Consider the following 13,030-nt stretch of genomic DNA (forward strand, 5'->3'; position numbering starts at 1 on the left):
AAGTTCTGATCCGTGCTACTGCGCCTCCTGCCCTGCAGCGAATAATCTCAGACGGGAGACAAGCCAAGGTAGGCAAAGCCTGCCTCAGTTTAGGAATGTAAGTTGGGCTAATCAGGAGCCAGGTCCAGCCCTGGTTCCTTGCCCCCTGCTGTTGAAAACTCTTTGCTGTGTGTCTGTTTGAACTGGTCTTTCCAGGCTAGTGAGAGTCTGTAGTAAACCACTTAGGGACGGAGGGAAAGATGCTGTGCCGACAGGTTGATAAGGAGGGTGGATGGTTAGTCGGCTAGGCTGGAACATGGATTTAGTCTCAGCTCCACCAAAGGCTTGCTAAGTAAGCCATTTATCCTCTCCCTACCTAATTGCCCACCTGTACTTTGGGGGTTGTAATGTGTAGAGAAAGTGTGAGGATGGGCACTTCAGAGCAGCGTTTCCCAACTTTTTTGTTCCGGGGAACCATTGTTAATCCCCGGTTTCTTGTTCATTACCAGGGTAACAGGCAAAACTGAGGAGCCAGTAAATGAGTCCTTAAGGACCGTGTCCTGGGAACTATTACTGGAAGGACTGCAAAGGGCAGAGGTGCTGGGAGCATTTGCTAAGTCTAGTAAGCAGAACTAATCCTGGATACACACTGCTATTTATTTCGTATCTTTGAATCAGGCCAGCTGTCTGAGGCGGTTGAGACCTAGGTACTGTTACACGGTGATTCTTGTTACCTAAGGGAGCCTTTCCACTGTCGTGGGCGGAAGGTGCGGCTATCTGATCCACACCTCTGATCCAGCCAAGGGCACCGACGGCTCTGTGCGTGTGTGGTCCTTGGGTCGTTTAGGAGTCGTTAGTGTTAAGGACACATTACATTTCTGGTTCATTTTCTTGAATATCACCTTCCAAAGCATGGGGGCCCAGTCCTGCAGTCACTCTGTGCAACTGTCCTGCTAGAGAACCCATCTTTGGGTTTCCTCTCCAGAAGATGGGAGAGGCAGTTGTTAATCCCTAGGGAGATGCTGCTACTATCCATTGTGTTCCTTTTGTTTCAGCTATCTTGGTGATTGAGTTTGTGTATGCTATTGTGGGCATCGTGTGGCTAACGCAGTACTACACTTCCTGCAATGATATCACAGCAAAGAGTGTCACTTTGGGTACGTATTTGGAATGTGGTTTGTGTGCATTCCTGTGTATGCGCAGACATCCTCTTGCCTTGGAGAGCTAATTCATGCATGCATGTGGGGATTGACTGTTGGAAGTGGATTGTAGCTGTAAATGTGGTGCTTGTTTTCCTGAGACGTTATTGCTCAGAACAGTTGTTCTATTCATTTGTTTGTGCCGTCTGCACTGAGGCGAGAATTCATGTTCCCATGGAAGGGTCTGGCTGGGGAATCCGTAAGACCCGATTCCCCTTCTTTGCTTCAAAATGGCTTTACTGTTTGCCTGGAACTCCTTTTCAGCCTCAGCCAGTCTCTTGGCGGGGGTGATGCTAATGTTGCAGTCCCCCTAGATACTCAAGTGAATATTTAATGGCTGCCTGCGTCGGCAATCTCCTAAAACAGCTGGAAAATCTAGCTGTGGTTTAGAAGGCTTTCCAGAGCATTTGCTTTTACTGCAGCTGGCTGCGAGAGTATTTGGGGTAACTTTCTCTGCCCTGCAGCAGTGGGGAGGTGGGTCTGATCTGCATGGCGAAAAGCGGGAAGCGATGCTGCCAAGACCTCTGGGCAGAGCACCTGACTTCTCTTCTTTCTTTGCAGGAATGGTGGTGTGCAACTGGGTTGTCATCCTGAGCGTCTGCATCACTGTCCTGTGCGTCTTCGACCCGACAGGCCGGACCTTTGTCAAACTGCGTGCCACAAAGCGGAGACAGCGCAACCTGAGGACATACAACCTGCGGTAAAGCAGCATTTCTGGAAGAGTGCCCTGCTTTTTTCAGTTCTTGACATTCTCCTTGCCTTGCTGCAGGGAGCATTCAGCTTCAGGCATCGCTTCCCTTTGGCGAGGGTGATTTTTTTTTTTGGAAGAATGCAGCTCAGACTGTCAGGTGCTGTGTGTGGGCTTCTGTATCCGAAGGAGGCGAAGCAAGGCGGTATCTGGCTGGATTGTGCGTTAGTCGCTGGATTTGTGAATCCTTACGAGCCCCTCGAGCCAGTACTGACCACAACAGCTTGCTTGTCTGTCCTGTAGCAGTGTTTTGCCTGGTGACGGTGAGGCAGTGCTTAGGTTTTGCCTAGGTTGAGGCAGCATCTTCTTCCAAAGCCCCTTTCTTCCTTTATTTTTTGTCTTCAAAATATGACCTTTTGGCCTGAGGTTTCTTGTATTTGGTCTTGGCCAAGAAGCAATTTCTTTTCTGTTGGCAGTCAGATCTTTTAATTAAGAATTGATTACATCTGTGAGCTACCCAGATGGGGATATGAGAGGTTTTTTTCACTGAGCAATGCATTTTTCGGAATTTTTTTTCCCCAGTAGCAGGACAGCACAAACAGGCTTTGTTTTCTTACGCAGTCTTGACATATGTTACTGTCAGCAAGGAATGTGGCTTTGTAGGACTTGAGGGCATTAGGTTTTGAATGCTAAAAAATGAGACTTTTAAAAAATACTCTGCAAATTTTGCGTTTCTCGTTGGGAATGTATATTCAAGAAGGTGTTTTGAATACATGCTCTTCCAGTGTCTTGAAATGGGATCCTCCAGGTTGTCTTGTTGAGGAAAAACCAGACTTTTCTAAGGACCATGCAAGCAAGTTTTGTTTGAAGGAGCCTGGTTTTTATTGCAGAATGCAAGACATTCTTCCTAACCTTTCCAATATGTTACTAATACTAGCCTTGAATATTTGGAGTTATTGCCCTGTTAGCCTAACGTGTACGATTGCTGCATCATGATCAGGACATTCCCAGGGAGATCGGGAGGAGAAGCAGTGACGGTACTGTGGTATTGTCATGCTACATCAAAGCTTTTTGGGTCAGTGCATTATTTTTCTGAAGGGAAACAGAGTGCCACAGATTGCAAAGTTCTTTTTTTGTGCCAGGGAGCTTAATTTTGGGGTTTGTTTTGATTTACTTTTATCTCTCCCATGAGGAGTTTTGAGATCCCAGACAACTGAGTGAAGGTATTTGTCCCCTGGGCCATGGCCAGGTTTTTCTTTCCAGGCCTGTAACATTTTCGGAGAGCTTGTGCCTGCTGTTTGCGGATTTCCACTCTAGAAAGGGAGTGTTAACAGATGTTAACAAGCCAAAATGCTGTGGGCTATAAAGTGAAAGGGAAACATAAAATGTTACTGTGTGTTCACTACTAAGGCAATTGTTTTCAAAGAATATAATTTGAAATTCTCCGCTTGCTTAAAGCAATCCTTTCCAGAGAGTATATTGTGAAATTCTCTGCCTGTTTCTGGACTGTGGTCCTGTAAGATGCTGAGGGCCAGCCATTTCTATTGAAATCCCTCGGACTGCAGTGATACGTGCCTTCTGATGTACAGCCGTGATTTGACCTTTGCGTTATGCTTAACCTGAGCCGTATTTCCTCTGTCTTAACTTGTGAGAAAACTTGATTTGTTTGTCGTTTGCATTAAGATGACGTGTAACTTTGGCTTCCTTTTTGTGGTACTCTGTTACACAGTGGTTTTCCTTTTAGCCGTGGCATCGTGATGTGTGTGGGCTTTTATGTTCTTGCAGAGCTAAGAAAATACGACAACAAAACAAAAGGCTCTGCTAATTGTGCTGAGGCTTTTCTAAGAAACTTGCTTTAGAGCTCATACTAAACATGTGGAAGTTCAGTGTTAGGAAGAAGGAATTTGGGAAAAGTTGGAGTGAAAATAACTCAGAGCACACTTGCTTGTTCAACCCCCGCGGTGAAGTTGTGAAGTTCTTTGCATTGCTGCCCGAGTTCTTTGGCATTTGGTGGAGCAAACTGAGTACGGGCAGCTCTGTCTTAGGACACTGGTATTCCTGTTCCTCTTTTGGAGTCTTCCCTGGAGGTTACAGATAGTTGTTTTAAAATGCTCAGGCGTGAGTTGATGGATTGCCCTGCTTGCGGGATCTGCTCTTTCTGTTGCAGGCAAATACTCCTTTACCAGCACCTTTTTCTTCCAGGTGCAACCCACTTTCTGTGCTTGGGCTTTTCCTGATGTGATCGCCTGCCAGAAAATAGAAGTGGTCTTTTTTTGATTGGTCTGACCTGTATTGAGTTAGTCGGTGTTCACACTAAAAAAAGACGCTGCATGAGAGGAGCTGTAGGTAGCACGGTGCTCTGGCATGGACTCACACAGGCACCCACTTCAACGCCACTAAGCCTGGCTTGAGCTAAGGATTGTTTGCAGGTATGCCACTCAAAAATAAGGGACTGTCACCCTGCAAAACGTAGTAACTAGGACAAGCTCACAACAGTGGAGTGAACTCAGCTATAGTTCATTTTAAATAAGGTTGTCCAATTAGCTAATTTTGAAGCTGAAATTGAAATGTCATATAAACTGAATGTGGGTTGAGCTAAACCTTTTGTATTCAGCCTTTTTAATCTTTTCTGAATAGAAAGAGAACCTTTAGCTTGCTTTCCTTTTTTTTGATTAAAGTTATGCACCGTACTTCAATAAAGAGTGCAAATTGTTTCTGTTCTGAGAGTGTATTACATGAATAAATATATTTTTCCAAATAAACTGTTTATTGGGGAAAAAACTGCACAGCTCCTCTCATATGAAGTGCTCAGAGTCTTTTGTACCATCCCCACCTCCTCGCCCCGAGGCTGAGTTTTCCCGCTGAGGGGTAGTACATCCCAGCACATGATGCAGCTGCCAAGTTGCCAGTAGACCTTTCTTCCATCCAGAGTACCGAGTGCTCTTGAACATCCCGCTTCCAACGGTACCGTAGAACAACAGTAGCTTCATTACGGCCATCCCGTTCAGAGAGGACACCATGTATATACATACAGAGGCTTGGTCCTGACCAGAACTGCTAGATTATTAGTGATTTCCCTGTCCTATAAAATAAGCTGAGTTTTTTTTAATCTATATGTGGTCTCCTTGTCTCTGCTAGACCAGAATAAATATAAGAATACGGTTTAGCACACATTTTACAAGTGATAGTGTAGGCTGTGCGACTTTGTGGGTCCTGGTATTTGTTTGCAGTCGTCTTCTGTCTGTCCTCATGTGCATACTCTACCCTTTATTTACAGACACCGCCTGGAAGAAGGGCAAGCCAGCAGCTGGACACGCAGACTCAAAGTTTTTCTTTGCTGCACACGGACAAAAGACTCTCAGTCGGTAGGTACCCAGTATCTCCTGTCAGAGAGCAAGCTCTGTGTGTGGCTGATGATAACGTGGGACTCAGCAGAGCGTAGCAGCGTTGGGGTTCCTGCTGTCAAGCCCGGACAATGTGTGTTTCACTTCACTGGGAGTGTTCTCTGAGATCTGGAGGCACAAAGAGCCCAGTAGTGCATGCAAGGACTGGAGATGCCTTCCAAGAAGCAGCAAGCTGAGCTACCCTCAGAATGACCAGGCTTGAAGTTTTGCTGCCTGCTGGTTCCTTTTCCTTCCTTTCAGCCCACGTAGCCTGAAGGAGCAGTTGCATTTCTGCAGGAGGGTACCCGGGTATTCCACGCAGAAAGCGAAGCTGATGTTTCCCTCTAGAGGCAGGTGCAGCATTGCTGAGTAAGGCAGTTGTCTGTTCCAAATGGCTAGTCTTAACCCTCTGATTTTGGGTATTACAGAACTCTCTCTGAAGGTAAAGTTAGTAGCACTGAAAAGTGGTGTTGTCAGTGTTAAACTCTCCTCCTGAAGTTGTTCTTTACCTTGCTGTTGCAGTGAACTGGGATAATAATTTTAAGTGAAGATATCTGTGAAAGAAATACATATTTTCACTGTGTTTAGGTTCAACACTTGACAGCACTTTGTGGTCAGCTTCAGTTTCCCTTTATCAGCCAGTTTGCTTAGGCAGTTTCTCCTGTTGTTCACATCAATCCCGTAGACTTAAGAAGGAGAGGGACCTCTTTGAAAATGGGAAAACGTAAACCTATTGGAATCGGCAAAAGGATACTTCTGGATTACTAATAGTCAAAACCTACTACTTAATCCATAGATTCGCATCAAGATCATTGTAGCACATGAAAACTTCAAACCAGTTGGGATTTTTCCCTTGCTGTTATCTGTCCAGCAAGGAAGGGTAAGGGGCTTGGTATTGCTTCCCCAAAAGCTAGCAATCCGTTCTTGGAAGCAGTGGGAGCGGGTTTGTGCCTTAGGGTGGTATTCGACAGGTGTCCTGAGGGACCTGCTGGAGAGGCAAGTACTAAGGTGGAAGAATTTGCTGATGACTCGTAATATTTAAGTTGGTCAGAATTGTGAATATTTGAGAACTTTTGAAAGACCAAGCAGAACCAGGGAATTGTTATCAAAGAGGAAAGTCATAAAGATGGATAAGGTGATGCATGCACATCGACGAAACAATTTAAATTACTTGCATACGCTGGGCTCTGAATTAGTTACAACCTCTCAGGAAGAGAGCTAGGAGTTATCAAGGACACTTCAAAGAGACGTCAGTGCGCCGCAGTGGCCAAAAAATCAGAGAAATGTTTAGCGTCAGTAGAAGGGCATAGAAAATGACAGGGAAAACACCAAGGGAACTGACCACATCAGTGATGTCCTCACTAAATATAGCCTGGTGTTTGGTCTCCTAAAAGATGCAGCAGAAAAAGGAGCATGTTGGAGCGGATATGAACTTGTATAGGAAGAGAAATGAGACTGGGATTTTAACCTCAAAAGAGAAGGGTGTAATAAGATGAAGAGCTGTGCAAGAATAATTGAGAGTCAGGCAAAGGCTACCTGAACATTTGTTCATCACAGATGGCAACCAGTATGAATTAGATTAAAAGGGTTTGTTATTAAGTGCTGTGTAGTTATCCGCAGGGTGCAGTTTCCAAAGTGCGGATGGCTGCAGGAGTTGTCGTAGCCCTTTTGCAGGAATCCAGCAGCGTGTACTGTCCGGCTGATCCTCCCAGTCGCACGCTCCTGCGGCACTGGGTGACACGCCACCGTGGTCCCAGGGAGTGTCCCAGCCCCAATCTGCTGTCCCACTGAGAAGTCATCGTCCAGGACTACCAGCTTTCACAGAGCAGAGCTGCGGGAGCTGCTTAGGAAAATCCATCTGGAAAGCTGAAAGGAAACAAGCTTTGTGGCACAGCAGCTCCAACAGGAGCGTTTCCTTGGGGGTTATTGTCCGCTCCTCCGCTTGCCTGTGCTACCAGAGCAGAGGCACCGTCCCTTTCCCCTGCCAGCACAGCCAGGTCGCCTTGCCCAGGTACCCAGAGCCGCCTGCCCTGAGGGTGCAGGGCGGGTGCCGCAGCCTGGCTGGAGAGCCCTTGATGGGCGTCCGAATGGCCTGGTTTCTGAACAACTCTATTATTTTATTCAGGAATGCAAAATATTTAACTTTGCGTCAAGCTTTTTTTAACAAACTTTTCATTCTGCAGTGACTGTTTCTAGTTTTTTTTCTTAGTTCAGGATAAAAGCAGATACCAGAATCTTCAAATTCCTTGTGCTATTGAATTTCCATTTTATATTCAACTTGAGCAATTTCCAGGCTCTTTTCTTTGCAGAAACAAGCTCTGACTTTGTGTGTCCTGGCATGACGGCGTGTGGAATGAATGCGTATGTAATGGATCAGAAATGAAACCATTGCTGTCTCTCCTAGTCTTTGTGGAAAAAATGTTCTAGCAGAGGATCGTTGTCCTATGGGTTGGAAAATAGTTCTGCAGAGTGGACATGGCATCGGGGCAAGAATCTGTTCTTAGGGTCTGGCGTGATGTCTGAAGTGCTCAGTCTCCACCGGCTCTGCCAGCCCCAGAGCCTGCAGGGTTTGTAGCAGAACACTACAGTCAATCCTACAATATATCATCAGGTGCCCCAGCAAAAACTCTTCCTTCGGAGCAGAACATAAATGTTGAACTTCCATTACGGCCTCTTACTTTGGTCAGAGTATTAAGGGGTATTGCTGTCACTTTGGGTTAATGGATTTTTGTCATATTTTACTTGGAGGCTGTTTGCATTTCTTGTGTGCTTATAGGAACTGTGGTAAGATTTATGGGGTCAGTGCTTCAAGGATACTGCAGTTATAATGTTGGAGAGGTTACTGCCAGTCCCTTTGCTCTTCAGAGGCACAGCTGGCATGGAAACCTGCACAGTTGGCACCTGAAGCCCCATTCTTAATGGTCATTTAACTTCCCTTTGTAGGCAAGTGAAAAATGATAGAAAGTAATTTTGCACTCCACGAGTTTGTCAGAGATAAAAGAATGTAGGTCATCTTCTGCAAGACTACTAGGGAGAGAAGAGATTTACTTTCTTGCCGGTCAAAGAAGAGAGATGGAGAGATCCTGTCCTGAAGACCAGCCTTTCTTCAAGTGCACGGCTTGGGCTTTCTACGGACAAGACTGCAGTCGTGTGGCTTTAGGCGCGGAGGAAAGGATTCTGTGAAAACGCAGGCTAAAACTTCAGGATAATGCTGTGACAAACCTCGGTAGGAAAGGTTACTGTTGGCAGGAGTCAAAATACTGACCATTGGTGTACTACAGCACTTGCTCAATCCCACATTTTGTTGATCCAGCCTCTGGGTCACCCTTGTCTTTAAACGTGCTGGTCTGAGCGACGGCCAGGTCAGCATTGACTCACGGTCCAGCCCACCTCAAACCTCCCAAACCATTCTCACTTAAGATCTTGTGGGTTTGGTTTTTTTTTGTAGTACAGGGCAAAAGGAAAAATAACATTTCTCCTCAAAATATCTTTGTCGCTCTGCTTCAGAGCCTTTGCTTGACCCTCTCGGGTCACTTCCACTTCTGTCCCTCCTGTGATGTCTGTCTTCCTTTTTTGGGTTTGGTCAGCCTCTCTTTTGGGAACTCTGCATTTAATGACTCGGATCTTTTTTCCAAGTTTTCCTTTTCAGGCCCTTTTGCTTGAGCGTAGTCCGAGATGAACCTGGAGAAGTCTGGTAACTTGGTCAGCTCCTTCAGTGCCAAGAGCTGCTGTGTTGTAATTAACTCTTTGAAATTGGGTAGCAAAGAGCGTGATGGTGAACACTGAGCAGCTACAGAGACTGTTCAGCGGCAGGATTCAAAAGCTGTCGCTTTGAGCTGCCTGGGATGGTGGGGTCTGGCTTAAGTATGGGCAAAATGATCCCAGGACAGAGGTACAGAATTGAAGAGACTGTTAAATAGGACAAAATCAGTGCTTTTTTTTTTTCCTGAATAGCCTTTGTTCAAATGAAATTGCTTTTGAGGAGAGAGGATGACTCTGAGATGACACTGGCTTGGGATTTGCTTCATTCTCATTTTACTTCCTCTGTCTTATCTACAATGTAGAGATGAAAACCTTTCCTTTATCTCCCCGTGTGTCTGCCTGGTCTGTTTTGATGTTGAGGTGGTCTGCTTGCCCAGACGTAAGCACCGAGCGTAGTACAAATTCAGTCTCAGCTGAGGCCTCCGAGTGTGACTATGTGAAATGAGAGATATTAATATGATTAGACCAGATACGGTGTTCCCTGAAGGAATCTCGTGGCGTTTTGGAGAGAGCGCTACAGAAATGAGGCCGTTGCTGCCGCATTGGTTCTCATTCTGTGTCCTGTTTTGAGGCTCCCCACACCCATACTCCTCCTCCTAAACTCTTCTCTCCCTGGATTTTGCAGGACGCCTACTCTGAGATCGCCTACCTTTTTGCCGAGTTTTTCCGAGACCTTGACATCGTCCCATCTGACATCATTGCAGGCCTGGTTCTTCTGCGCCAGCGGCAGCGGGCGAAGCGCAATGCTGTGCTGGATGAGGTGGGTGGAGGGGGCTGCACGGAGGCGGTGGGCATCTCACTTGCCCCCTGACTTACCTGCTGCTCTTGTGATTCACTGTGTGAGAACTGCAGGACTCTGCCCACCTTGTTTCTGTTGTGTGATGGGCTATTGCTAGTCCCTGAGCTGTAAAATAAAAATACTAACTTCTTTAGCAGCTTTTTCCCAGACTCCCAAAGGGCCCAGCTGACACTGAGTCAAGCTTGTGAAACCTGTCGTCTTTTCTAGGCAGGTGATACGTACAGATTTAGCTCTTGACCCTAAATGGGCGACTGCCTTGAAGGAGGTGGTAGGTACTTGGATGGGAAGATTATTCCTCCTATACGGTGATGCGGAGAAGACTCCAGCATCTGGGTAAAGCTGCAGGGGGAACTTTAGGGAAAAATTCCTAAATTCCTAAGCCATTCCTGGCATTGAGGTTTGTGGATTGTCAACCCAGTAGAAAATTGTTGTGGGTTTTGTGGGTTTTTTCTTTTTTTGTCCCCAGAGGTGGGGTTCAGACAGCAGTGATCAGAACAGGCAGAAATGAGAACAGCAGAATTAGAAGCAGTTGAGGAGACTGGTTGGGATATTTGAATGTATCTTGTCCCAGGTTACATAGTGCTTTCTGTTTTTCAGATATAGATTTTTCTCTTGATGTCACAGAGAAGAATTTTTACGTATGTTTGTAACTTACAGGCAAACAATGACATTTTAGCTTTTCTGTCTGGGATGCCAGTGACCCGGAACACCAAGTATCTGGATCTGAAAAATGCGGTAAGTCACTGGACTGTGATCTTGCAAACTCACCATGCCTTCCCGGTGTAGCCTGTTGTCTCTTTCTCAGTGGCTTCTCTTATTCATTTCTGCCCCTCTCTGGAATAATCACAGAAATCAAGATTAGTACAACAGAACGTAATGATGACGCTTGCTGCCTGGAGGCTTTTTGTCTTCAGATTGCTTCTAAAGCATTGTCTGTCTCTGTCCTCCGCTTTGTGGGAAGCGGTAGTATTTCCCCTCAGATGGGGGAAGGCAACGTGAGGTTTCTCCCAAGCCAGAGGCAGGACTTGGGCCCTGCAGCCAGGAGTGTCGTGCAGAGCTCCATATGGAAGTACCACCAGGAGAGCTCCTGGAGCCCAGCAGGCAGGGCTCCGTCTTGATAAGGGGGAGCTGCCTGGAGTGAGATGGAGTCTTCCTCCCTGGGGCCGATTGTCAGCAGTTCTCAGGGTGGAAATGGCTGCGGTCTGTTCTGTGTGAATTAAGCTTGGCTTTTCTCCCGATATGCTGCTATTGCAGCCCTTCATTGGGCAAACTGTATTTGCCCCTCTTGATTAGATGGTATCACTACAAGAGAGGCAAGACTGACCCAGTCCCAGCATCTCTGATCAGGTGATTCTGTGATTAACCTGCTTGCAGTCGTGCGGTGTGCTGCCTTGTGTTTAATGCTCATCCTGCTCCTCCTCAGCCTCTCTCCCCTTCTGAACAGGGGGGCTGTGGGGAGAGATGTCAGCAGAGAAGACAGCACCGAGGCGTGTGGCCCCAGACTGGCTTTATGGTCCTCTCTGGGCGCCTTCCTTACGGCCTGTGACTGTGTGGAAGCAGTATATTTGGAGAGCCTATCTTCTTGGGATTTAAACTTCTCGGTTAGGGTAGGGTGGGGCAAAATGTGCAGGGGATGGGCTTCTTTTGCAGCAGGGTATTTGATAAACAGAGGAGAATTTCTCTAGAACATTTCTAGTTTTGTTAAACAGCTAGCGGGGGCCCCTCTGCTCGGGGAAAATAGGCATAGCTATGCCGAGCTGTTCTTGGGAGGGGGAGGATCTTGCCCAGCATAACCAGCTTGCTCTCCCGCAGTCCCCTGGAAATGCTGACGGTGCTGTTCTGGTGGTGCTGAGAGAGAAGGCTGGTGCTCCGAAAGAAGGGTGCACGTGTGTAACTACGATGGGAAAAGGGAAACCGTAGAAAAACTCACTATCGAAAAGAGAATAAGGCCTTTAGTGAGTCTCCTGTCTCTTTCAGCAAGAGATGCAGCGGTACAAAGAGGTGTGTTACTACATGCTGTTTGCCCTGGCTGCCTATGGCTGGCCCATATACCTGATGAGGAAGCCCACATGTGGACTCTGTCGCCTGGCCAGATCCTGCTCGTGAGTGGCCATCCTGTCTATCACTCTGCCTTCTCCTCTTCCCTTTTCCCTTCTGTTTTTCCCAGATTTAGAAGTATCCTTTCTTTCATCAGTTTGCTCTCCATCACCCCTCTATTTCTTCCTCTTCCTTTTCTCTTCTGCTTTTTTCCTCTTTTCCCTTCTCATGCTTTTTCTTTCCATCGCTCAGTAGCTCTGTGCCTTCATACTCCAATGTCTTTCTCCTCAGTCTCCCTTACAGTTGCTTCTCTGCTTACGTTGTTAAATAAACCAGGCTGTCCTCTGCTCTGTCCTCTCTGGTGCACCAAGGATCATGCCAGTCCTGTGCAGTTTGAACAGCCAGCGGAGAGAACTCATCTGGCACAAGATTGCTTTCACACTGAGTCAAAATAGCTGTCTTGGAGCTCAGAAATCAGATTTATCGGCAAACCCAGATATGCAGGGAGTTGACATTTGGGTCTTTATTAAAGCATCAGCAAGACTTGGCCAGAGTTTGTGCTGGGTTCTCTATGATTAATTGGCTTTTTTTTTCTTCTGCCATCCTGTATGGTGCTCACCTCACAGTAGCGATGCTGTAGTTCAGTTCAGGATTGCGTTGTTTTAAATGAACGCTTTCAGCTGTCATCAGATTCTCTTTGGGGTTGAGCTTTTTGCGCTTATGCAGGCAACTTCTGTGCTGAACCTATTAGGAGGAATAGCCTTCCTCTTGAGTACTTTTATTTGTGAAGTGTCTCGTAAGGGAAAGAAGGAAAAAAAAAAAAAAAACCCCGACGCCTGCGCTTCTGTGTTTTTGTTCTGGGATGATTCCAGGCCTGTTTTCTTTTTTGTTATAAATAGATCTGGATCTCAGTAAATGCTAGCTGCTTTGTGTGTTGAAGCAGTGTAGGACTGTGCTACGTAGCACAGTATCCCTTGAGGAGAGACCCCAGCCCCACCGCGCGTGGATTCCTTGGGGACTGGTTGCACTGTGGCTCGCTCTGGTGCTCAGAAGGAAAACTACATCTGATCCCAGTGCCCCTTTTTGAGGCTGAAACACGAGTTGTGGGCTGTTGTGCAAGAGCTCCTGCAAGTGAAGGAAATCACTGCTGCTGAGATGAGGCCAGTGTGACATGCAGTCTCTT

General features: G+C 46.6%; 1 protein-coding gene across 1 annotated transcript in view; it reads left to right on the top strand.

Moving 5' to 3' along the window:
* The window catches only part of DAGLA (diacylglycerol lipase, alpha), a 30,226-nt gene that overhangs the window by 2,204 nt on the left and 14,992 nt on the right, over window positions 1–13,030 (top strand). The window contains exons 3-8 of the mRNA XM_009708816.1: window positions 1,035–1,136; window positions 1,740–1,878; window positions 5,144–5,231; window positions 9,637–9,771; window positions 10,468–10,545; window positions 11,788–11,912. Of these exons, the coding sequence (XP_009707118.1) occupies window positions 1,035–1,136; window positions 1,740–1,878; window positions 5,144–5,231; window positions 9,637–9,771; window positions 10,468–10,545; window positions 11,788–11,912 (667 nt within the window). The remainder of the gene's footprint in view (window positions 1–1,034; window positions 1,137–1,739; window positions 1,879–5,143; window positions 5,232–9,636; window positions 9,772–10,467; window positions 10,546–11,787; window positions 11,913–13,030) is intronic.

Source organism: Cariama cristata, unplaced genomic scaffold (assembly GCF_000690535.1).
Source record: "Cariama cristata isolate BGI_N322 unplaced genomic scaffold, ASM69053v1 scaffold2311, whole genome shotgun sequence".
NCBI lineage: Eukaryota > Metazoa > Chordata > Aves > Cariamiformes > Cariamidae > Cariama > Cariama cristata.